The 24657-nt window shown below is 40.9% G+C and overlaps 1 protein-coding gene across 3 annotated transcripts in view; it reads right to left on the bottom strand.

The window, feature by feature from the left end:
• Positions 1-24657, bottom strand: part of LOC117263044 (uncharacterized) — a 65273-nt gene that overhangs the window by 27136 nt on the left and 13480 nt on the right. For all 3 annotated transcript variants that reach the window (XM_078176130.1, XM_078176132.1, XM_078176131.1), the window contains exons 5-25: positions 20760-20825; positions 19692-19828; positions 19498-19614; positions 17010-17067; positions 16870-16917; positions 15668-15736; positions 13215-13354; positions 11925-12053; positions 11777-11834; positions 11585-11665; positions 10787-11313; positions 10423-10491; positions 10290-10311; positions 10179-10199; positions 8331-8399; positions 8087-8226; positions 7033-7149; positions 3501-3558; positions 3230-3274; positions 3076-3132; positions 2840-2988 (exon numbers count right to left, since the gene is read on the bottom strand). In XM_078176130.1, the coding sequence (XP_078032256.1) occupies positions 2840-2988; positions 3076-3132; positions 3230-3274; positions 3501-3558; positions 7033-7149; positions 8087-8226; positions 8331-8399; positions 10179-10199; positions 10290-10311; positions 10423-10491; positions 10787-11313; positions 11585-11665; positions 11777-11834; positions 11925-12053; positions 13215-13354; positions 15668-15736; positions 16870-16917; positions 17010-17067; positions 19498-19614; positions 19692-19828; positions 20760-20825 (2177 nt within the window). The remainder of the gene's footprint in view (positions 1-2839; positions 2989-3075; positions 3133-3229; positions 3275-3500; positions 3559-7032; positions 7150-8086; positions 8227-8330; positions 8400-10178; positions 10200-10289; positions 10312-10422; positions 10492-10786; positions 11314-11584; positions 11666-11776; positions 11835-11924; positions 12054-13214; positions 13355-15667; positions 15737-16869; positions 16918-17009; positions 17068-19497; positions 19615-19691; positions 19829-20759; positions 20826-24657) is intronic.

Here is a 24657-nt window from a genome sequence, read left to right as displayed (position 1 = left end):
CCCGGGAAACATAGAACCCTGGAAACATAGGGATCAATCAATCAATATCCTTTATTTAACCAGGTAAAAACTCATTGAGATTTAAAACCTCTTTTCCAAGAATGATCGGACCAAGACGGCAGCACAAAAGCAAAATGGTTACACCAAACACACAAGACACAAATAAAATACGATCACACACTACAGGAAAACCAGAGTGGGATTACATGATTACACAGTGCAATCACAAGATCCAATTGAACTTAATTCTCTGTCTTTTATAATTGTCTTGAATTCCCCCAGAGTTACAAGATGTGTCAGTTTCAAGTCCTTCTGCACATCGTTCCAGGTAGACGGGGCAGAAAATTTAAAAGCCTTTTTGCCCAGTTCAGTTCTGACTCTCGAGACCTGCATCTGTATGATGCCCTGAGAACGCAGGCCAAATTGGCTGAGGTTTCCACACATGTGTAAACACAAATATGTAGGCAGAAGTCCAAGAATAGATTTATAAATAAAAGTCAGCCAGTGAGACAGTCTACGAACATACAAAGACGGACAATGTGCAATGGCATATAAGGAACAGTGATGTACACGATAGCTGCAACCAGTAATAAAACACAAAGCACAGTGGTATACAGTATCCAATTTCTTTAAAAACTGATCAGGAGCATTCGTAAAAAGCATGTCTCCATAGTCCAACAGGAGTAAAAAAGTTGTGGTGATCAAATGTTTTCTGACTTGCAATGAAAAACATGATTTATTTCTAAAAAAGAAACCCAATTTCAATTTCAGCTTAGAAACGAGTTTATCGATGTGCAGTTTAAAGGACGGTTTCTCATCAATTAGAATGCTTAAGTATTTATAAGATGTGACCATATCAATTTCAACCCCATGAACAGTTGACAACCTAGGAAGGTGAGATGGAAGCTGCTTGCCATTTGAAAATAGCATGGTCTTTGATTTATCTGCATTCAGCACTAACTTGAGGGATGACCCCTTATCAGTTAGTGTCATCAACTGTCAGTTATTTTATGATGTAACATTAGCTAACGTAATGTAGCTCTTTCTAATGTTAGCTAACGTAATGTTAATTAACATTAAATAACGCTAAGTTGCCTGCCACCATGGCCTTTGCTTACTATCTCTTACTGAATAAAGGAAGGAATTTAAATTTTATTTAACTATTGAACATAAGTTGCAACAATGTATACACATTCATATTGTGTTTCAAAACAGTCTCCTAAGGGACTGTTCTTTATGTATCAGAGGAGGGGGGAGGGTGGCTGGGGTGTGATTTCTTGATGTTGCATCAATAAGCGATAAAGTTTAGTGTCTTCATTGACTGTCAGTTATTTTCTGGTGTAACGTTAGCTAAAGTACAAGTAGCTCTTTCTTACACTAGCTAACATAACGTTAATTAATACTATTATTGCCTGCCACCATGGGCTTTGCTTACTATCTCTTACTGGAAAAAAGGAGGGAATTGAACTTTTATCTAACTATTGACCATGAGTTTTACAAATTTATACACATTATTACTTCAAAAATGAGCCTCCTAAGGGACTGTTCTTTACTTATGTAATATTGCTAACGTAACATTAGCTAATATAACATTAGCTAACATTATTTGGTTGTCACGTTAGCTAATGTTACAGCACTGTACGTTAGCTAATGTTACAGCTGAGAAAATCAGCAAATAATCACATTTGAGAAGATAGAAAAGCAAACAGTTTTGGTAATCAAACACTTCTTGGTTATTAGAATTGCTGCAGAGTAAACTAGTCAGTAAATACCAGTAAACCTGACATGGTGACAATAAATATTATTTTTTACTCACCTGAGTCAAACTGTGGCTGGCCTCTATTTTAGTTTAAACTTAAGCTATTTTTGCCTGCCAACATGGGGTTTGCTTACCATCTCTTACTAAAAAAAGGAGGGAATTTAACTTTTAACTTTTGAACATAAGTTGCAAAAAGGCATACACATTCTTACTGAGTTTCAAAACAGAGTCTCCTAAGGGGCTGTTCTTTACTCACCAGAGGAGGGGGAGGGTGACTGGAGTGTGATTTCTTTCTTTCTTTCTTTCTCTTGTTAATCATGATACCCCTCAAAGCTACAAATATTTTCCTTGAGGAGCCCTGAGTGACTGGGGGAAACTGCATGACACTTCCCTCCTTCATAGATTTTTGAAATATTCACACCAAATTTAAATATAAATGGTCAAAAAGCACAGGAGTGAGACTTCCCACCAAACAAACAGCCCATTTCTTTTAAGAAAAATGCAAATCCTCCTTACAAATTGCATCATCACACAATACTTGTGTGCACTTGAGCAGAATGCATGGCTGCCACTTGTCATTGTTCCTACCCCACAAATCCAACAAAATTATCCACCTACTTAAATATGGGTGTATTTTCTGATGGATGTGTTCATCCTGTATGATGTGACGTGACATGATTATATTATATGTAATATATACTTCCATCATAATGTCCTAAGCTCCTACAGTATACACTCTAACCTTTCAATGTTTAAATAGCAGCCTAACCAAAACACTTTTTTTTTTAACATATACAATGACTAGAAAAACTTGTGACATCCATGCAGCACTCTGTAAAAGAATAAAATGGATGCATTTAGCTGCCTAATCAAAATCTGGAGTGTAATTCAACAAGTTAACAGCTTGCACATACCCTGCTTTTTGCTTTGTATTTTTCCTAACACAACTTTTACTGTGCTGTTGTTTGCTGCCTTTGCACAACACTCCAAATGATTACACAAAAAACTGAGTGACGATAAGAGCATAGCAGTCACCATTAATGGAAAAATGGAGTAAGAAGTGATAGTAAAAATACTCACCAGAAATTTTACAACATGTTCTCGGCTGAACACATGAGCGTAATGTTCAGCGCCGCTCAACCTCCTCTCGCAGAGCAAACAGAGGAAGCCCATATTTTTGAGCTGAACCCCTTTAACACACACATGAAACATGACCACGAAGTTTGCACCTGCAATGATGACACAAAGAAAAGTCAAAAACACCCAGAGTGCATTTCTGATTTCTTGTGAGACTGTTTCTCTGCAGTGGCACTCACCGAGCAGAGGAAATCTCTCGTTCTGTTGGAGTTTGCTGTGTCTTTCACTTGGTGGAACTGCACGGATATAAAAACAGACCAACATGCATCACTCAGATGAAAGTAAGCCATTTCATTTACCTAATTAGGGTTAAGAAATTATTTTATAACTAACCGTCACGCCTTAAGATTGTGTGGTATTGCTGAAGTCTTGCCATCACTGCAGACAAAATCAAATGGGACAATAAAATCATGTCTCGCTTTTGGAATTCAGTGTTTGTCAGCTTGGTGGCACACATGACCAACAACACTTTGATAATCTCACAGAGCAGAGGTCACAATTTGGACTTTATTTTAAAAAAAAAGGCTTTGAGCAGAGAGGAAAGATACTGTGAGTTTGTCTCCCCATCAGTGTTTGAATAATTTGATATGACACCAGTTCCTACCTTTTGGGTAGCTAAGTCCATCAAGCCTCTTAAACTCCCAGGATGGCATATCAAGAACCTGAGAAAGAAAAAATTCTCAATTAGTAACAACAAAGACATTTTTTTCTAGTCTAAAGACTATGACTGCCAAAAAATAGTCATGTTTTCATTTTATTACATTGACCAGCTTGTTACAATCCAATGTTTTGTAGGGAAACCTTTGGATCTGACATTCAAGTGGTTGCCACCAGACACGCTCCACCCACTTAAACACCAGTGCAGACCAGGTACTCCCCCCACATAGCAGCAGCACTCCCCAGTAGCTGTGGCCCCGCAGCAGGACAGTGCACCATGCCACACCACAAAAACTGCTCAGGAATGGCCCGAGGAACATGACAGAGACCTAAAGCCAGATGAAAGCCATGTGTTTTGTGTTGAAGCCAACGTGTTGGTGTCAGACACTATAGGACGCCCTCAGGTCCTGTGTTCATGCCTTGACACATCAGAGCCATGTCTGGGCCAAGGAGGACCCCACCTTGAATTGGGGGTACCAGCACATCACTCAAATGTTCAGTCAGATTGGGATCTAGGCAGTTTTTGTGGTGTGGCATGGAGCTTTGTCCTGCTGGGGGGGCACTGCCATTGACAAATGCCATTGCCATAAGGGGGTTTACTTGGTCTGCAACTGTGTTCTGGTAGGTGGAGCACATCAGTGGTTTTAATGTTTTGGCTGTGAGCACAGTTTTAAAGCAGTTGTCTTTCTGAGTTTTATCACAGTTTTTCATCTGCATACAGAGCTCATGCTTTCACAACACCAAACTAGAATTACCGCCTCACAGTTAAATGCCTCCACACACCAGTCAAGTTTCTCTTTTAGTTAATCCATGTGTGAAAACATGGATGCGTCACACACATCTTCCCCTGACACCACAGAAAATCTATACAATCAGCGTGTCACCAGTTTAGTATCTGACCAAATGTCTCCACTTCTGTTACTGTGATATGACAGAGAAAAGTGCCAGAAAAGCCAGAGAACTGTTTTGTGCAGAATATCATGATGTCATAGTGAAACTGACCTTTGACATTGGATAAAGTTTTGTCATAATTAGCGCAAAAATACTTGAGTTATGGCCAAAAACATATTTTTTGAGGTCACACCGACCTTGACCTTTGATCTTCGACCACAAAATTCTAATAAATTTATTCTTAAATCCAAGTGGATGTTTGTTCCGTGCGGATTATTCTTGCTGAAACATATAAAAGTTGATTTCATAGGTTGTTATGGAAGTTTGCACACCGAGACAGAACTTTCGTGCAGTGAAAAAAGTTTTCCCCCAGACTTTGAACCCCCGCGGAATTCGCCGTGGAATTCCACAGCTGGGCCAATGAAATTGTTTGTTTATAGTCGCGCAGACCCGGGAGAGTCCAAAATCCAGTCAGACAGGACAGTATGGGAGAAAGGTTGATAAACCTCGTTTCACAGCACCCCGTCCTTTTTGATAAAAGACAGGATGATTTTATGAACAATGAATTAAAGGACAACGTCTGGCAGTCCATTGTCCAGCTTGGCGGCTGCGGTGAGAGTGGTAAGTGCTAAAGAAAGTTGATGTTGACGCTTGTTAAACGTTAGCTTGCTAGCTCGCTGCTGCTTCTGCTGCTACTCGCGTCCATGTTCACCCACACCCATTCACACTGTGCGGAATTGGAACACAACAACGCGAAATTCCACACTGCGTCCGTACCGCGCCTGTGTGTATGGTTTAAACACGGAAAAGCGCTGCGTGAATATTCCGCAAATCCGTCCCATATTTCCGCATCGCAGCAGTGAGAATGAACCTTAAGACAGATAAGGTTCTAGTGACCTTGACCTTTGACTACCAAAATCTAATCAGTTTATCGTGGAATCCAAGAGAGCATTTTTGCCAAATCTGAAGAAATTCCCTCCAGGTGTTCATGAGATGCCGGGTTCACGAGAATGAGACAGAGGGACAACCCAAGACTATAATACCTCCAGCTAAGGCAATCGCCCGCATGGAGGCATAGACCCAAAGTTACACTAAAACCTTTATACATTGCTTCATCTGCCATACACCTCCCAGCAATGACACAAAAAAGTGTATGAGAGCAAAAAGATAAGGGTCTCTGCACAGCGAAGGTCAAACTGCTCTGCACACTCAGAGGAAATGAGACACAGATCACACTTTGACAGTGTATAGTTAGTATATAAAATAGGGATGTAACAGTCCTCGGTAAAATATTGAACAGCTCGGATCAATATGCCCTTATGGACCACAGGTTTTTGGTTTTGCAATTAATTTTGCGTTTATTCTTTACAGGCCACTGTGTGTGTGTGTGTGTGTGTGTGGCCGAGTCCATGGATGTTTAAAGAGAACAGCCGAATCACCCTGCTGCACAAAAGCCCTTCCCGCGAGTTAATGTCCAATCACTCCCGCGTCACACAGAAAAGAAGTGGAAAAAACAAACATAGAGAGCCATGGCAAACGCAAGCGGAGGAGTTGAGAGACAGAAGTTTGAAGAAGCACCGGCGTCATACAAATCTCCAGTGTGGGATCATTTCAGTTTCGCTGTTGAATAAAACGAAGAGGGAGTGAAAACAGTTAACAGAAATTTCACTATCTGCAAACGTTGCTTGAAACATGTCTCGTGTATCCACTACCATTATATTAGGGGGGCGCAAACTAAATAGCCTTATGTTATTTATCTTATGTCATTTCTGTTTCTACATGGTCGCACATTTACAATCCTCCTCTTCTCAATGTATCGCGCTTGACGGTGTTCAGCCCTGATGCGCGTGCGCACACACACACACACGTGCGCACAAGCACACACACGCACACAGACACAGGTGAGCACACAAGAGCGCGGCCTGGGCCACATTTTCCTGAAGGACAATTACAATCAAGCCAGTCTATGGAGCGGAGCCTGTGTTGCGTTCAGGCGTTGTCACTTAACTAACAAATTACAGCACTTGAATAGGCTGTAGCACAGCAGCATGTGTAGAGGCAGATAATGTATCATTCTATATCAAAGGTGAAAATAATATTAGTTGCATAAGGTCTTAGAAACAGTTGGCCAGATGTCAGATTTCGCAATAGGAAAGAATCCTTATAAGAAGTTGTTTTTGAGTTGGTGAACTTTGGAAGACACCGTAAAAGGAGTTGTTTTGGTAAATTGATGTTCGTGTGCTGTCCAATTCTTGGAAATCAAACAGAACAGAGTACACTTAGGTTAGTATTCAAATTCCGAAGATGTCTTGCTAAAAAAACAACTGGTTTTGTTGTTTGTTGGTCTAATTGTCACACTATCCCCTCCACCTCCTGATGACACAGTCAGCTCACATGCATGTAATCAGAGCTATTTCACTTAAGAAACGTTGATAAGATACGTCTGAAATGTACAACTGTAATATATCTGTGGTTTGCAGAAACGTACAACACTGACATTTTCTTGTAGCAAGTGAGCTCAAATATGGAATTTCCACCTTCAAGAGAAAAACAAATCACAGGTCTGTTCCAGTTCTTTGGCATTTTACCTTCAGCAACATCTGTTTTGGTCCTCTTTCCTTCTCCTCTTCCCATGCCATTGACCTCAAGACTTCCACATCCAGGTTCTCCCACGCAAAAGGCAGACGCCAGGGGTTCTGGTGCAGCTAAGAATATCAAGACAAAAAGGGGTATTTATAAACCAAGCTATACCCCAGGGGAGTCATCTGGGGTATAGCTTGGTTTCTGGGCCCTGCAGGTCTCAGTATTTTCAAAGTGTCTCCCTTACAATCTGCATTACCATGCAATGATAACATCTCAATAAGAAAAACATTTTTTAAACTGCTCTTTGTGATGACACGTGCACATAATGCATTAACAAGTGCTTCACTCTGCAACAGTATAGGGTCCTGCTGCTGAGCTTCAGGCTCTGGATCATCTCCAGTGCTGGGATCCACCCACCAGATCCATGGTGGAGAATCACGTGTGTTAATGCATGTTAAGATGGAAAATCATGTGAGTTAATCTCTCTTTCCTATCAATAAATAATGTTTACATGCCACTGTATTATATTATGCACTGTAATGTTTAATTGCATAAAAGAAAGAAGCCTACTGAGCATATATTTAACACACTGTATCACATCCATGCCACTGTATTTAGTAGGCTTATTATAAGCTGACTGATCACACTTGGTTTCACATTTAGGCCACATTTTTATTGTGGAGGCCACGTGGCTTATTCAAACTAATGAACGCATTCTGTCATATCTTGATGACCATCCCTGGCGGGAGTACACAATTTAAGACTTCCTTCCCCAAGCTCGTGACTGTAAAGGGTTTGACGGACGACGTGGGCCTGAGCCTGGAGCTCTGCAGCTAGACCCTTCCCAACAGTAAGTAAAAGTCTGACTACTTTGAATCACAAAAAGAGGTAAAGACATCAAACTATGTGACAGCGATAGGACCTGTATTAGTACTAATGTGCAATATAAAACTAAAAACAAAATATACATCATTTGCAACTCCTCACACACGAGTGGTTCTGCTAGCATCCAAACACAGCTGCACTGAACACTAACCACATTAGTTACTAAAAACTCACCAAGGTGTTTATGAGATGTTTCATGGAGTTGAAGTGCTGTTTGCGAAAGGACTTGCAAAAACAGTCCTCACAAGCAAAGCACACATAAAAAGGGTTCTCCATATCTCCATTGCTGATACATGTCACAACCAGGGATACACCTAAACAAACAGAAATAAATAAATAAGACGACATATTTTTAACATATTTATATATCATTTTAACACCTTACAAAAACACATTGTTAACAAGTGGGTCCGCTCACCAATAAGTGGTTCATTATGCTTCAAGCGCTCTTGGTGGTACATGTATAAGTCCAGACTGGGTTTCCATCCTAACGTTTAAAATAAAGAGTGTTAAGAGAATAAGTTGAAAAAAAATACCAAAATAATTTTCTTAAATTAGCACCATCAACTCAAACTTTGTGCCTAAAAACACAGAAAAAAAACATACACTGATCAGCCAAAACATTAAAAACACTGACAGGTGAAGTGAATAACTTTGATCCTCTCGTTACGATACAGTGTTCCTGTGGGAAATTTTTGGTCCTGGGATTTATGTGGATACCACTTGATGCGCTCCACCCACCTAAACGCGCAACAGTGTTTGGGTGGGTGGAGGGTGTCAAGTGGTATCCACATGAATGTCAAAACTGAAGGTTTCCCAGCAGAACACTGCATTGTAATGGGATGATTGATATATTTGATTGATGGATTATTTTTATTTACGTGTCATGCACAAAGTGCCCAACCCTCATGGGTTTATAAGACACCAAAAAAGTACAGTTGCAGTGTACATTATTATTATTATTATTTTTTTTTTTCATTTCATACATAATTACAACCCCTTTTACGGCTCAGACTTTAAACAGAATATTCTGCCTTCTTTCCCACGCTTTACAAATAAAATCTGCAACAAAAAAGATTCCCTTTCTAAAACACAACTCAAGTTTCTCATACTCGTCCAGCCAAAAGATATCAGCATAAATAGAGGACATTTTAAGAAAAAGTACACCCCTCAAGTCCTCATAAACAAGACAGTAAAACAGAAAATGGACCTCACTCTCAATTTCACCGAGCTCACACACCTGACAAAGTCTGTCCTCCTCTGGAATGGCATTAAACCTGCCGGTCTCTAAAGCCAAGGGTAATGTTCCTGAACGTAACTGTGCACATAATGATCTTTGTCTTTTGTTTAATTATACTTCACATACATTTCAACATCATAACAGTTTTTTATGAGACAGTAAGTTCGTAATTTTGGTTTATACCATATATCGACAGACCATTTTTCCTTACACTTGAGAAACATATTATTCTTTAACTCCCGAATATTACAAAGTAACCTGTTATGAAAGATAAATGAAAAATCATTCAAATTAAATAAGGATTTCATCTCGTTAACCCAGGGATGACCATGTAAAATGTCCCAGATAAAAATCTTTTTAGTGAGTCTCTGATCTGACATCCTTACAAGTCTATTCCACAGTCGAAGCATTTCACATTTATGTCTGATGTTTGGAGGTTCCCATCCCATATCTCCACAAACAGCTAAAACTGAAGTTAATTTATGCACTCCTAAAAAAGATCGAATAGCTCTATAGTGCACAGCATTACAACTTGAGTATTCCCGGAAACCCCAAACACCAGAAGCATAATCAGACACAGGACAAACACATAAACTGTAGAGCCGTGTGTAAGTATGAAATCCCAGATTACCACAGTATTTGACTTTATTAAGCACAGATCCCAAGGCTCTACCTGCTGACTGAGATAACACACTAACAGCATCTCTTAATGTCATGTGCTCATCCAGTGTCATATTAGATATATTTACTCCACCTGCCAGTGGTTTTTAATGTTTCGGCTTATTGGAACTATATATATATATATATATATATATATATATATATATATATATATATATATATATATATACATACACACACACACACACACACACATATATATATATATATATATATATATATGTATGTATGTGTGTATGAACAGATAAAGAAAGAGATTTATTTTAAGACATTTTCACCAACATTTTTCTAAACTAATGGCTCAAAGTGCTGCAGCATATTGTAACAAAAGAAGACAAAGTGTACCTGCTTTGCAATCATCAACACCTGAAAGAAAGGGGGAAAATAATCATATCTTATGTAACTGAGCTTAACAATAAACAAGTATGTGGGAAATGAGAGGAAAGTGTCCAATACCTCCAAAGTGCCTCTTCAACATCTGGGGAGGAACATTACAGACACATCTTAGAGTATGCAATGTTATATTTTGTATCATATAATTAATAATCACAAAGAATTTCTGTATAAATCTATGAAGAAATTGATTTACCTGTTTGTGATTCCACTTGGACAAATGATTGCAATACTTAGGCATACTGTCAAAACTCATACTGCAGTTCTGCCACAAGGGAGAAACAAAAGAAAAGTGAAAACAAAGCTCACTTTAATGTCTCCCACTACACAGATAGTACAGGTAGGGGTGGGGGTAAAAAGTTATACAGCTTAGTATTGTGGTTTTTGCATGCAATATTGTCTTGATTCACTGAGACCAATAAATTGTATCCTAACTCTAATACTGTGATAAAGTCATATCGTGAGACCTCTGGTGATTTCCACCCCTATGTATTAGGTACAATAATAATATCCAGGCTATCGTAGTGAAATATATTATTGTGATATTTATAATTCATCACCTGACAGTGTAGTTTGTACGATAATGCTCCAGGTCCAGCTGGCACTACAGGCGCTGGTGGTGCTGCTGGAGCTGCTGGAGCTGCTGGAGCTGCTGGTGCTGCTGTTGGCCCTGCTGGTGATGAGGAGGCTGTTGGTGCTGCTGCAGACGCAGCTGGTGCTGCTGTTGGCCCTTCTGACGCTGAAGACACTGCTGAATCTGCTTGCCCTGCTGGTGCTGCTGACGATACAGACACTGCTGGTGCTGTTGGCCCTGCTAGTGCTACAGACGTTCCTCTTGCTGTTGCTGCTGCAGACGCAGCTGGTGCTGCTGGCCCTGCTGTTGGCCCTGCTGGTGCTGAAGATGCTGCTGCTGCAGACGCAGCTGGTGCTGCTGGTGCTGCTGTTGGCCCTGCTGGTGCTGAAGATGCTGCTGCTGCAGACGCAGCTGGTGCTGCTGGTGCTGCTGTTGGCCCTGCTGGTGCTGAAGATGCTGCTGGTGCTGCTGGCCCTGCTCGCACTACAGGCGCTGCTGACGCAGTGTGGGGCTCTACAAAGAAAAACAAGCAGCACTGAGTTATCAGTTCTATATTTTTAATGGTTAAAAAACATTTTCAATGGAAGTTTTAAAAAAGAAGAACTGAAAACATTGTCTCTTTACTGGGACTATCAAATATGTTGGTACTTTTTATTATTAATCATTTTTATTATTGTTTATTCAACAGTTTGAGAATTTATGCAGAAATTTTGTAAAACACTAGAGACTATCTGACATGAGTCAGTCCACTGGTCCAACTAGTTCACAATTAAAGAATACATACGCAGCCTGCTCCCTGGTTTGATAACTGTAATCAAGCTGTCCTCCTTGTTTTCCTTTCTGATGGATTCCAGTTCCTTCAAAGCTGCAAGCCACCACAGATTCAGTTAGCAAAACATCATTCAGGTTTCCACTGAGGGTCCGGTTCATTCAGATGAATATAACATATACTGAGGCATGAAAAATAAATACCAACCTTCTGCATAACTAGCGAAATTCACTGATGTGTACTTGGCAGGCTCCAGGCTCACTTGCTGCAGCAGAAAGCCATATGGTTTCACATTAATATGAACAAAAGCATCTGTTTGGGAAACTAGCACTAGTGACTTTGTGAGCTGTATTACCTTCATATCAGTGTTTCCAGTACTCTGTAATTCTGCCTGCTTTGCAAAATCAAGCATTGTGGAGGCAAAGCGGTAGTTGTATTTCTGGTAGGATCCCTTTGACAGCAAAGTAGACGGGTGCCATTCTTTCTGCACAGATTCAAACTGATGTGAATTACACAAATACCTCACAAGAAGAGACAGAATACTGATTTCACTTATTGTGGACTCATTACTTGTGTGAATCCCACTTAAGTCTGGCCCCTCCCCTGGGACCACTTTGCCTCCAGCCCTCCTATATAAGGGGCCTGTCTCCACAGGGCAGCACACACCAGTAGAGTGTGACAAATGTCAAATACTTCTTTCAACTAGTGCAATCTTTTTACAATGTGTTTATCGCACAAGTTGACATCACGATGACGATATCAAAACTATATATTGTGCAACCCTAATCACGATATTTACCAGCACAGTGTCAACCTATGTCACCACTCCATCACAAGCTATTTCCTTCTAGTCAGTAGCCCCTTTTACACTGCCAGATCTTCCGCGAATGTTGGGTCGTTTTGCCAGCAAGCTGCGAGCGTTTAGAAAAACAGAGCCGGATTGGCGAGTTGATCCGAGGTGCCCAATTTTCCGCCCTTTTGGAACCCTTTTGGTTTAAACAGACCAAGGCGGCCTTCTGCAACGGGAGGGGCTGCTGAAGACTTGTGGGAGGGGCTGTTGATGACGCCGTACGTGGGACCCACTGGCGTGGATAAACAGGAAACAGCTGATAGCAGGAATTAGCGAGCAGCTAGTAGCAAGAGGGAAACGAAAACCTGACAAACACTGTAAAGATGAGCAACTGAGGAGACAAGGAATTGCGCGCCCTCCTTGTCCTCGCAAACGAAGAGGCCATTAACTGGCAGATGACAGGGACGGTGAGGAAAGGGCCAACTTACGAGAGAATCGCCGAAGAACTGACCAGCCGCGGCTTCCCACCCACGTCACTGTTTCCGTCACATGTTTTGTTACTTGCTCACGCCCCCCATTGCCCCGAAAAAGGCACATTCTGTATAAACAAAAGTAGATAGGCGGCATTTTGCTGCACTCCCCGATTTTGTTTTTATACTGCCAATGCTGAAAAAAAGACTTCCTGCAAATTTGCACAATTCCTGTCTAAAAAGGGCTAGTGACACAGGTTCCATCATTTCCTCAAAGACACACCTTCTGAATGACCTATATCCTTGGTAAAACCTGGTGTTGTAGATATTCCCTGTATCTCTGTGATTGTGTGGCAACATTTTCTTTACTATCATAGCTACTTACAAAATAACAATAGATGTGGTCAAAGCTCAGGACGTGTTTGATGATCATGTGGGTGCCCAAAGTTAGGTGGCAGAGCGTGCAGAGATAGTATCTCTTCTCAGTCGACCCGGCACAAATGCATTCAACGAGGTGCTGCATGCCTACAAGACCATGATCAGAGAAGACAGAAAAGGGGAAGAAGTTAAAAAAGGAAACTGACGAAGGCCAAGCACAAAGGCCTTTGCATACCAAGTCTGTATTTTTTGTAAGCATTCTATCAAACCTTCAGCCGATAAACATCGCTACGCACAGAAACGTTGCACACTGACTCCCATATGTTTCATTGTCCTTTTGTTGCAAAAATTAGCAATACAAGAAAAAATAGGTCTCTGCCAGCATCTTGAATTTGACATCACGGCAACCTGAAGGGACTGAGATGTCCTACCTGTCTGTCTGTGTGTGGTCTATATCCTTTATGACATCCTCCTTCTCGTCATCATCCACCTGAATACTACTACCTGACATGTTGAAGTAGGCTATCTGAGTAATAAAATGATACCGTATACACCATTCCTCTCTCTTGTCGCGGATGTTTGTGTCCTGCATGTTACACCACATTTTCCTCACAGGTTCTTTGTCAAACAACTCTCTAAAGGATTGTGAGGGACATGGAAAAATACAGAAGATCGAACCTGTTCCACACTTTGACAGACTTAAGTTTCGGAATCAATGTGTAAATGTGATTGACACAACTTGAGGCTATATGTTATAAAAATTATGATCACGCTGTGTATGTACGCTGTGTACCAGTCAGTAGGATACTGTTTCTGTTTTTTACTCAAACACCACAACGTCAGCAGATTCATCAGCTCTGTATCTGTAAGGGAGGACAGGGAGGCTCGGTTCAGAGACAAATCAAGGACAGGCCATTTGGAGGGCCAGACAGGCAGGGTATTGTTCCAACAGAGGGACTGAAGATGATTGTGACATTATCTACAAGCGTGTACTTGATAGAGAACTGAAACATCCGAGCTTTCCATGCCCACTTGTGCTGTATAATAGCTGATAGCAAATGCTCCTCCAGGGAGCCTTTTTCTCTGTAATCTCACCTTGTGTGTTGCGCTGTGAAACGCTCCTTCTTGTACAAGAAAATAAAACTTTGTTAAACTTTGATACTTCAGCTCTGATCTCTGTTGCTTTAAAAGTCATTACGAAGAAATTCTTTTGATACTGTATTTATCTTAAACATGTAAAAATTTCAGACAAAAAATACAGACTTTGTGTGCAAAGGCCTTAAGTATGCATGCAATTTTGTTAAAGATGGTTATAAGTGGTGTCTGTATGCTAACCCCAAATGGGATGACTTGTTTTCTTTGTGCATGTATGGACAACTTCTCAGTTCCTACGGTGTGTAGGGAGCCAGAATTCCAACATTTGCTTTTCATCAATCATAGATTACCATATAAGAGGCCGTACACATGCAGCATCTTTAACCGCCTGGAAAACACGGGTCAGGCGCTAAGTGCTGCTCTTGTGCCTTTTTTGTTCCATCGCTCAAGAGTGCAGCGGCAGGTTGCGTCCGAGGTCGCCAAGCAACCTTAACAAGTACCATATCATAGCCTATTCACCTGACATCCAGAGCGCAGAGCTGATCTTCCAGGCACGTCCAGTAACAGATGTAAAGCTCTGGCAGCCCTGCACTAAAATGGTCAACTTCCTCTCTGTATTTATCACAGACTGATATTTATGGAAAAAGGGAAGACATCCAATGGCTGTGATTGGTATGTCCTTGTCACATGACATGCGGTGCGCACTGCTGCATTCCAAAAGTTAAACTCGGTTTATCTCAGGGTGCAGCCGTCACTTCTTGAAAAATAGGCACCCAGGAATGCGTGCGCATTGGTGTTTGAGCATGCCTGCTGTGTGTCTACATTGAATCACCAAAAACCAGCATGTGTACGGCCCCTAAGGCATTGCTTTTTGCACTACAGTCTAAACTGATATTTTATCTAATACAGAGCTTTGGACGGTTTCATATCACAAGCCCATATCAGGATAATGTCTGCACTTTTACAATCAATCCCATACAATCCTTTGGACACTGATCTGTCCACACAAGAATTAATACACCTTTAACAGAATCTCCTTTTCACCTGAATGATTCCCACCTCCTCAGGCCTGTGACCCAAGAATGTCTCTTTTAATTGATATTACATGATTATCACTGAGTCGCAACAAGACTCCCATCATCTAATCCAAGCTATCCCATAAAAAATGTTTCTCCAAATGAATGAATGAGTGCATTTAATTTATCTGTACATTCATTCATTGAATCCAAGATTTTATGTTGGGAGACAAAACATATGTTCCCCTTTATGTCCTCTTGTTTTTCATGGCCTTCCTGTTCTTCATACTGAAGGAAATCATCTTCCATTAAAGGATATTTCATTACATTTTGTGAAACATTTACTGACCAAGAAGTGGATGCTTCCTGTTGCTGTCTCTTTGGTATGTTTGTATCATCGTCCTCTTTGGCTTGCCAGCTGGAGAAAAACAAAATGCAGTGTTAAAGCATGGACTAAAGGATAAGGAAGAGTAAATGTAACATTCAGATAAAATCTCACCACACAGTCCATCAGTAGCTGTTCTACAGCTTTAGATCATTTCAAGTACTTTAAATCCAAGTTCAGATTACGGGAGTTTTCAAATCATAATCAGGTTGCATCACCCACATGAGAAACTTCACAGTTGTTTTTCTTTCTAATCTCAAACATGCACACACTGCAAGATTTGAAAATGATGGCATGCCACACACTGCAGGATATTATTGACATTATCGTGCCAGAGGCAGCAATACATCACCTCATATGATGTCATGATAAAGCAGATGTAAACAAAATAGAGACTGACGTGTTGCGGCTACTTTCTGTAATAATGCTTTGAAATGAGAAAAAAACAAAAGCAGAAGTCTAAATGAGTCTGGATGAGAAAATGGTATGTTGGATGTGATCAACACGGCGCGTCTATTCTTCAGCGAGAACTGTTGGTGAGTCAGTTTTAGTATCTGTCAACATTAGTGTGCTAGCTAATGTTAGTCTCAATGGCGAGCCTGTTTTCCGATGATTGGCAACACTGACAGCTGACGTAATCATAATCATAATCCTCTACATTTTAAATCCTAACCACCATTTGAAGTTAACGGGGCATCCCCGATAAGTCTGTGAGCAGTTTGGGAGGTTTAAGACTGAACCTGTAAACCTCTCGTATAGAGTGCTGCAGGGACGACATTTACTTGTAGGCCAACGTGGAAGCTAGTGTCACCCTGCAGGGTTGTCCACACATTCATTTATTTATGGCTGCCTGCCACAATTAAAACATCTGCTGCCATGTATTGATTTAATATTTTTGGAGCTGGACCGTTCATACGTAGTGCTGCTGGAATATATATACCATTTGGTTTTTTATTGCGGAGTGCAGGGTGTACTCTGGGCACACACCAGCAGAATGCCAGGTGCAAGGAAAGTGAAACTTAACCATTCATTGTGCTGTGTCTAAAGTTTGCTTTCACTCCCCTTGCAGCAGCTGTTCATCTCATCCACCAATCTAATCTGCTCTAACCAGAAAGCCAAAAGGATTTTTCCATCAGGTTTTGGATTTGAGAAAAATGTGCACATACCTTCAAGTAGCTTGAGAAGCTTGTCATTTTCACTGAGAATGCGCATCACTGGAGAGTGGAATTAGATCATTTTTTAATAGCATACATTTCAATACAACTCTCAAACAAATATCACATTGAGAAATCTTAGATTCATATACCCCCAGAGTAGGTTTCTGATTCAAGCTTTTTCAACAGATTTTCAGGTAAATCCAACACCTGCAAAGAGAAAATGGAGGGAAAATGAGTAACATCCTTTATCATTTAAAAAGGCTTTCATCCCAACAATAATGACAAATGTTGCAACACAGTCTGTACATAAAAGCACTGTGGAACCAACAACAATGTGGTGGTGAACTAGAACAGTTGCAGTGCGTCCTGGACAAGCATGACCATAGAGCCTTTCAAAGTTTGTAAACAACAATGACGTTGCGCACACAGTATGGAACAGTGCACAAGTTTGACAAGCTGCTCAAGGGCATTAACCACCAAAAGCCTTCTTTACATAGGACTAGCATTACAAGGGGACATCATGTAATTTAGAAATGATCAACCATGTCTTGTAGTGTAAAAGTTCGTGTCCAACAAATCAAGTGACAAGGTTAAGATACATAAGTTGATTAAGAAACACAAAAGATCATATAATCATGTTTCATGTATAAGGCATTATAAAACTCCTTGATCTGCATCTGAATATGATAAAACATTGTTGTATATGTCAAAGTATTCATAGCACCAGACTATGTAATCGTGTTACATGCACCTACTGAGAGAACACACCTATGACAAACTATGTCTTGTTTAATGATAAAACACATATTCAAATGTTGTAATACACACACACATTCACATATTGTGTTTTAAATGTTCACCTTGTATAAGAATGAGAGCACTAAGGACTGCATAAAAAGTCCCCAAAATTCACGTTTTTTTAAAAATAGAGTGAAAGCAAAACCAGACCTAAGGGTAGAAGATTTGGGAAATTCCAGGCTGCATTACACCATTAAAAACGGGCCCAATCAGAATTGGACACAAAGAAAAGTTTTCCACCAATAGAATTGGACTTGAGTGGGAAGGATTAGCAAAAGAGGTGAAGACTCATTTGAATCTCCACCAGCATATAAGCCAGGACGCTGAGAGCGTTTTTCAGTCACACTCCGGAGTCTGACTCACTAAGTTGTATGTGTTGGAGCCTGTTGACACATTAAACTTGATTGCATCGGACTTTGCCTGTTTCCAGTGTTTCTTTAAGTATTTACCAGCTGGGCCTAAGATACCAAATCAACATCTGAGGACAACTGACGAGAAACAAGAGGTTCAAGGTCGGGAGCCTACAGGCCCACTTCCAGGCGCCGACTTTAGACACTTCAGTCTGTATTTTGTGTGGTGCATTCGCAAAGACTAAGCAAAGTCTGTAATTTACTTGAATTTACCGATGTTATGACCTGGATATGATGCGCACCGTCATCTGTAACTCCACTCTACACAACACAAAAACACGACACAGCATCACTAGCGGGTGATGTACAATGATAACCTTTTTTTTTCTTTTAAATGTGTGTTAAACAAACCAAACCAATTTTGACACACACTGTTACGTGTCATCCTTCTCGTCACAATCTGATCACCAATCAGCACAAGCCTCATGCATCTGATGAAAGTAAATCCAATATTCCTTTTAACTCTGTTTTGGTCTCCATAAACTACTGAAGGAAATATCTATCTCTTTAAGGCCCTGAAACACCAAACCAACGGCAAAAAACTAGTGGCAACGAAGGCAAACTGTTGTGTCACCTCACGTCACCTATATCTGGCCAAAAAGTTGCTCTTGAACACACCACGAAGACTACAGCCAACAGCCAACTAACACATACAATCTGCACCTGCATGAAAGGAAATACTTCTTTATACCAGCGGGTGGCAATGACAATGACAAAAAAATGTTCGTTTTGATCTCATGCCCTCTTGACTTTAACTGTTTGTTTACTTTGCTCAGTTCTGTTTCTCCTATCGTGCACTGAGCTGAACTGTCAATCACAGTGATTTCACTCACTAAGGGGCTACACCATTTCTGACACAATTCAACATGCTGAATTTGCCAAAAAAAAGCTGACAAGGGCCGACTACAAAACTGGAGCCACAGACGTTCAACAACAGTCTGACACTGACCAACAGCCGATTGTCCCCTTGGTGTGTCAGGGTCCTTAGATGCTAAATGCTCCATTATGTTCACCAGCTAAGTGCTAACTTGTCTGTGTGCTGTTTTGTGCTAAGCAGGTAAGAGTTTTTTTTACTGAAACACTGCTTGCTGTAGACATAACGACACTATGACAATGGTGGGACTGAACAAAAGTGGTAAAGCTGTGGGCTGGGAAACCAAAACAAGGAGCGTAAAGAAACTATGAAGCTACATAGAGCTGACATGGTGCATGGTGGACTCTGTGGATGAGGACCCACTCCCTATGTAGATATAAACAGCTTGTTCTAAGGTAACGAAAACATGATTCTTTTTTTCAGGTCAATATACAGTAAGAAAACATACTTCTTACATTTCATTTTTGCCAATATATCCTCCTAAATCCTACACACTGCACATTTATTGTTGCATTATTCATTCAAATTTAGGATTCCAGGCCACGAGGTACAAACCTGTAGTTTTCCGAGCCCCCTTACTCTTACTTCCTTTAAGACCTCAGGCGTCAGAGTGATGTTCTTATCCATGAAGGGGATCCAGGAGAATCTCAGTACATTGGGGTTTACGTAGCTCTGAAATACAAAATACAAATGAAATTGTGCTTCCAAATTTTAAACAGCAGTTCATTTTCATGATGTTCAGCACTTACAAAGTAGTTCCTGAAATGGTCAATAGAAGAGAGGTGGGTTACAATCCTGTCTGCCGGGCGCTTTTCCTCACAGACATGGCAAAGGTAAAAATATGTCTCTGTGTCTACACTGAAACACAAAGTCATCAGAGACAAGCCTGGAAAAAAGCACATTGAATAGTTACTTAAAACATATGGAATCATTTACATCTTCAGCAGTACTATACAGTGTCTCACAAGTGTATACTGTGTATTATGCTGCTGCATGAATATAGAACTCAAGGTTCAGACAAAAATTGATTGAACAGAAACATTACTGTCATGTAATCACAAGTGTTATATCATAGGCAACTGGACTTGCTTGCATTTCTTGAAGATGCTTCGCCTCTCATCCAAGAAGCTTCTTCAATTAATGACTAAATCTGTGCATTCAGTGTAGTCAGGAATGCAGAGATTTGTACATTATACATCACTCCACAAATGCATGGCACAGCACAAGACTCAGTTGTCCACTTATATCTAAAGGAGAAGGGACATTCTTTCATGGACAGCAATGTGCACATCTTGGCCAGAGAAGAAAGATGGTGTTGATAGAGGTGTGAAAGAAGCCATCTATGTCAAACTGGAACAACCATCGTTAAACAGAGGAGGTGGCCTACGACACCACTTATCACCCACCTATAACGCAGTCTTGAGATCCCTCCCCAGACGACTTCACACCCATTCACACCTGAACCCATCTGACCCTAACAACACACATGATGGCTAGGTGGGTTAATGACTCACATGTGACCCCAACGACTCTGTAAGGGTTCACACCCACACAGAGTTTAAAGCCTGCAACTCAGCAGCAGTTATTTAGAACTGAAGAAGCTTCTTGAATGAAAGTCCAGTTGCCTACGATATAGCACTTATGATTACCATGACCTGGATGACTGAGAATCTTCACCGACATACTGCCATGCCAATCATATGCACTTTTTCTCATCAATCATTGTGACTCTGCTATAGTAAAGGCCAGGAGTGGTTTGTCTTCTGCTGATATGCATCAAAGAGAAGGAACTACAAACCATTTCAAAGACTACTAACCTACGATGGGTTGTTTGATGTGACGCCTGGCTTGTGGATTGATCAAGCTAATTTGTGGAAAGAAGCCTGTAGAGGAAAGACAACAACAGAAGAAAATATAATTATACTTCAACCTTAAACTTTAAATAAATAGGTAATACGACAGTGAAATTCAAATCTGTGTTGTGCATTATCTGTTTGAACCATTTCATGCTTAATAGGCTAAAGGTCTCTGTATGCAACAACAAACAAACTTATACACCGAGTTGTCTGACTGCATCTAAAAGGTTCAACCCTTTTCCAAATGGCTACACTTGAAGATGAAAGAAAGAAAAAACTGGTACAAGTGGAAACACTGGAAAGGGACAAATATTTTTTGGATCCCGTTTGAATTATGTCATGAATGCACATATTGTCTGTCAATTTAAAAGATAATTTTGCAAGTCAATAAAGTCACAGTTTTAAGTATAAGACTGTGAAAATACATAATTACAAAGACTGCACAAGCTGTATAGGAAATGTCATAACTTCCTTTCTCGCTGAAGCTCCAATGCCTGCTGTATTCCATACCAGTATGTACACCCACTAGCAATGGGTGTTGCTTGTTCGTTTGCTTTTTGGCTGATATTCAAATAAACACAAGACGTTTGTGCTCTAGAGAAAGGATCAGCACTCAGTGAATAATGTCCTAAGCCCTATGATAACCTATTATGGCAAGGCTTAACTATACAGACCAGTGAGCAGTGATAACTAACATGTCTCTGGGGTCATCGGGTGGGAACCTCCTTTCACCGGTGTTTCATCTAGTTGGTCCCACAACACCTCCAGGAGGCTATACAGTGATCTGTGGTGTCCCAAAGACACTCCCCTAATGCCAGGTCTCACTGCTCCCCACACCAACCCAACAATCTCCTTTGCCTTACTTACACATGTCTTTCTCAGCCCAAACAGCGGTGCCACCTTCAACAAACCCAGGCTCCGTACATGCGAGCTCCAGGTAGCGGCAGTGCCGATACTACTTTTACTAGCACATTCACCATACTCTATTTCACACGCTACATAGCATAACTCCAATATAAGCTAAAGTTAAAGGAGATTAGTAAACTCACATGATCAGCAAACACACTCACCTTGCAGCATGGTCTCAAACAAAAGGGATTCAAATAGGCCACTCCCACACTTAAATAACCTTCCTCTTCCTGGATTTTCTCCTGAGAGGACTGACTGGTGGATCTCTCCACCTGATCTCAAGGAATTATGTACCCTGCTTAGTAGTTCCCCCTGCTGGCCCCTCCTGTCTACGTATCTGTTCCATAACCAGCTTTCTTTTGTCTTTGAGACCTGCTTTATTCCATACCGGTTTGCCTGAGCCAAGCCCCAGGCCTCCCCTGCCAAACTGAACATTACCTACAATCTCTGCATACCTAAGAGCTGCCTCTGCCTCCTGAACTGCCGATCTTGGGTTCCACTTCCTCCCCTTGGTTGGATTTGGAACCACACTCCTAACTACCATGTCCTTACTCCCAGATAACAAGACCTCAGTCCTGACATTGGTACATTTAAATTCCTCTGTTAAACTAGATACTGGCAGCTGAAGTATCCCTTTTCCATACAATGCAACACTACTTAGGCACCTAGGAGCGCCCAACCACGTCCTAATATAGGAGCTAACCGACCTTTCAATTCTCTCCACAACGGATATTGGAATTTCATAAACTGACAATGGCCACATTAACCTAGGATATAGCCCAAATGACAGACACCACAACTTCAAATTTCCTGGAAGTTCTGATTTATCTATTCTATCCAATCCTTCCGCCACATCTTTTCTAAATTTCACCACCTGTTCCTCATCATTTAACTCTACATTGTACAACCTACCTAAGCTCTTTACTGACTTTTCCCTAATTGTTGGGATTTCCTCATCATCTATGACAAACTTCCTATCACTTAACTTCCCTCTACGTTACTAGGCTTGATCTTCATGCTGGCCCACTTGAGGTTCTTATTTATCTTCTCTAGTAGCCTCTTTGTACATGGCATTTTAATTTTTAATTTAATTTTTAATCTTATATACAGTACAGGCCAAAAGTTTGGACACACCTTCTCATTCAATGTGTTTTCTTTATTTTCATGACTATTTACATTGTAGATTCTCACTGAAGGCATCAAAACTATGAATGAACACATGTGGAGTTATGTACTTAACAAAAAAAGGTGAAATAACTGAAAACATGTTTTATATTCTAGTTTCTTCAAAATAGCCACCCTTTGCTCTGATTACTGCTTTGCACACTCTTGGCATTCTCTCCATGAGCTTCAAGAGGTAGTCACCTGAAATGGTTTCCACTTCACAGGTGTGCCTTATCAGGGTTAATTAGTGGAATTTCTTGCTTTATCAGTGGGGTTGGGACCATCAGTTGTGCTGTGCAGAAGTCAGGTTAATACACAGCCGACAGCCCTATTGGACAACTGTTAAAATTCATATTATGGCAAGAACCAATCAGCTAACTAAAGAAAAACGAGTGGCCATCATTACTTTAAGAAATGAAGGTCAGTCAGTCCGGAAAATTGCAAAAACTTTAAATGTGTCCCCAAGTGGAGTCGCAAAAACCATCAAGCGCTACAACGAAACTGGCACACATGAGGACCGACCCAGGAAAGGAAGACCAAGAGTCACCTCTGCTTCTGAGAATAAGTTCATCCGAGTCACCAGCCTCAGAAATCGCAAGTTAACAGCAGCTCAGATCAGAGACCAGATGAATGCCACACAGAGTTCTAGCAGCAGACCCATCTCTAGAACAACTGTTAAGAGGAGACTGCGCGAATCAGGCCTTCATGGTCAAATAGCTGCTAGGAAACCACTGCTAAGGAGAGGCAACAAGCAGAAGAGATTTGTTTGGGCCAAGAAACACAAGGAATGGACATTAGACCAGTGGAAATCTGTGCTTTGGTCTGATGAGTCCAAATTTGAGATCTTTGGTTCCAACCGCCGTGTCTTTGTGAGACGCAGAAAAGGTGAACGGATGGATTCCACATGCCTGGTTCCCACTGTGAAGCATGGAGGAGGAGGTGTGATGGTGTGGGGGTGTTTTGCTGGTGACACTGTTGGGGATTTATTCAAAATTGAAGGCACACTGAACCAGCATGGCTACCACAGCATCCTGCAGCGACATGCCATCCCATCCGGTTGGCGTTTAGTTGGACCATCATTTATTTTTCAACAGGACAATGAGCCCAAACACACCTCCAGGCTGTGTAAGGGCTATTTGACCAAGAAGGAGAGTGATGGAGTGCTGCGGCAGATGACCTGGCCTCCACAGTCACCGGACCTGAACCCAATCGAGATGGTTTGGGGTGAGCTGGACCGCAGAGTGAAGGCAAAGGGGCCAACAAGTGCTAAACACCTCTGGGAACTCCTTCAAGACTGTTGGAAAACCATTTCAGGTGACTACCTCTTGAAGCTCATGGAGAGAATGCCAAGAGTGTGCAAAGCAGTAATCAGAGCAAAGGGTGGCTATTTTGAAGAAACTAGAATATAAAACATGTTTTCAGTTATTTCACCTTTTTTTGTTAAGTACATAACTCCACATGTGTTCATTCATAGTTTTGATGCCTTCAGTGAGAATCTACAATGTAAATAGTCATGAAAATAAAGAAAACGCATTGAATGAGAAGGTGTGTCCAAACTTTTGGCCTGTACTGTATATATATATATATATATATATATATATATATATATATATATATACACCCCGAGCGGTTGGGGGGTTTGGTGCCTTGCTCACCAGGCACCTCCTCTCCAACACCTCAACACCGCCTTTGCGCAAACAACAGTAAACAACATCAGTATTGGGACTAAAATCACACTGGATGTAAACAGGAGCTTTGTTAATAAGGACTAAACAAACAGAGGGGA

Source organism: Epinephelus lanceolatus, chromosome 16 (assembly GCF_041903045.1).
Source record: "Epinephelus lanceolatus isolate andai-2023 chromosome 16, ASM4190304v1, whole genome shotgun sequence".
Lineage (NCBI taxonomy): Eukaryota > Metazoa > Chordata > Actinopteri > Perciformes > Serranidae > Epinephelus > Epinephelus lanceolatus.
Note: the sequence above shows the minus strand (reverse complement) of the source record. Positions and strands in the feature narration are given on the sequence as shown.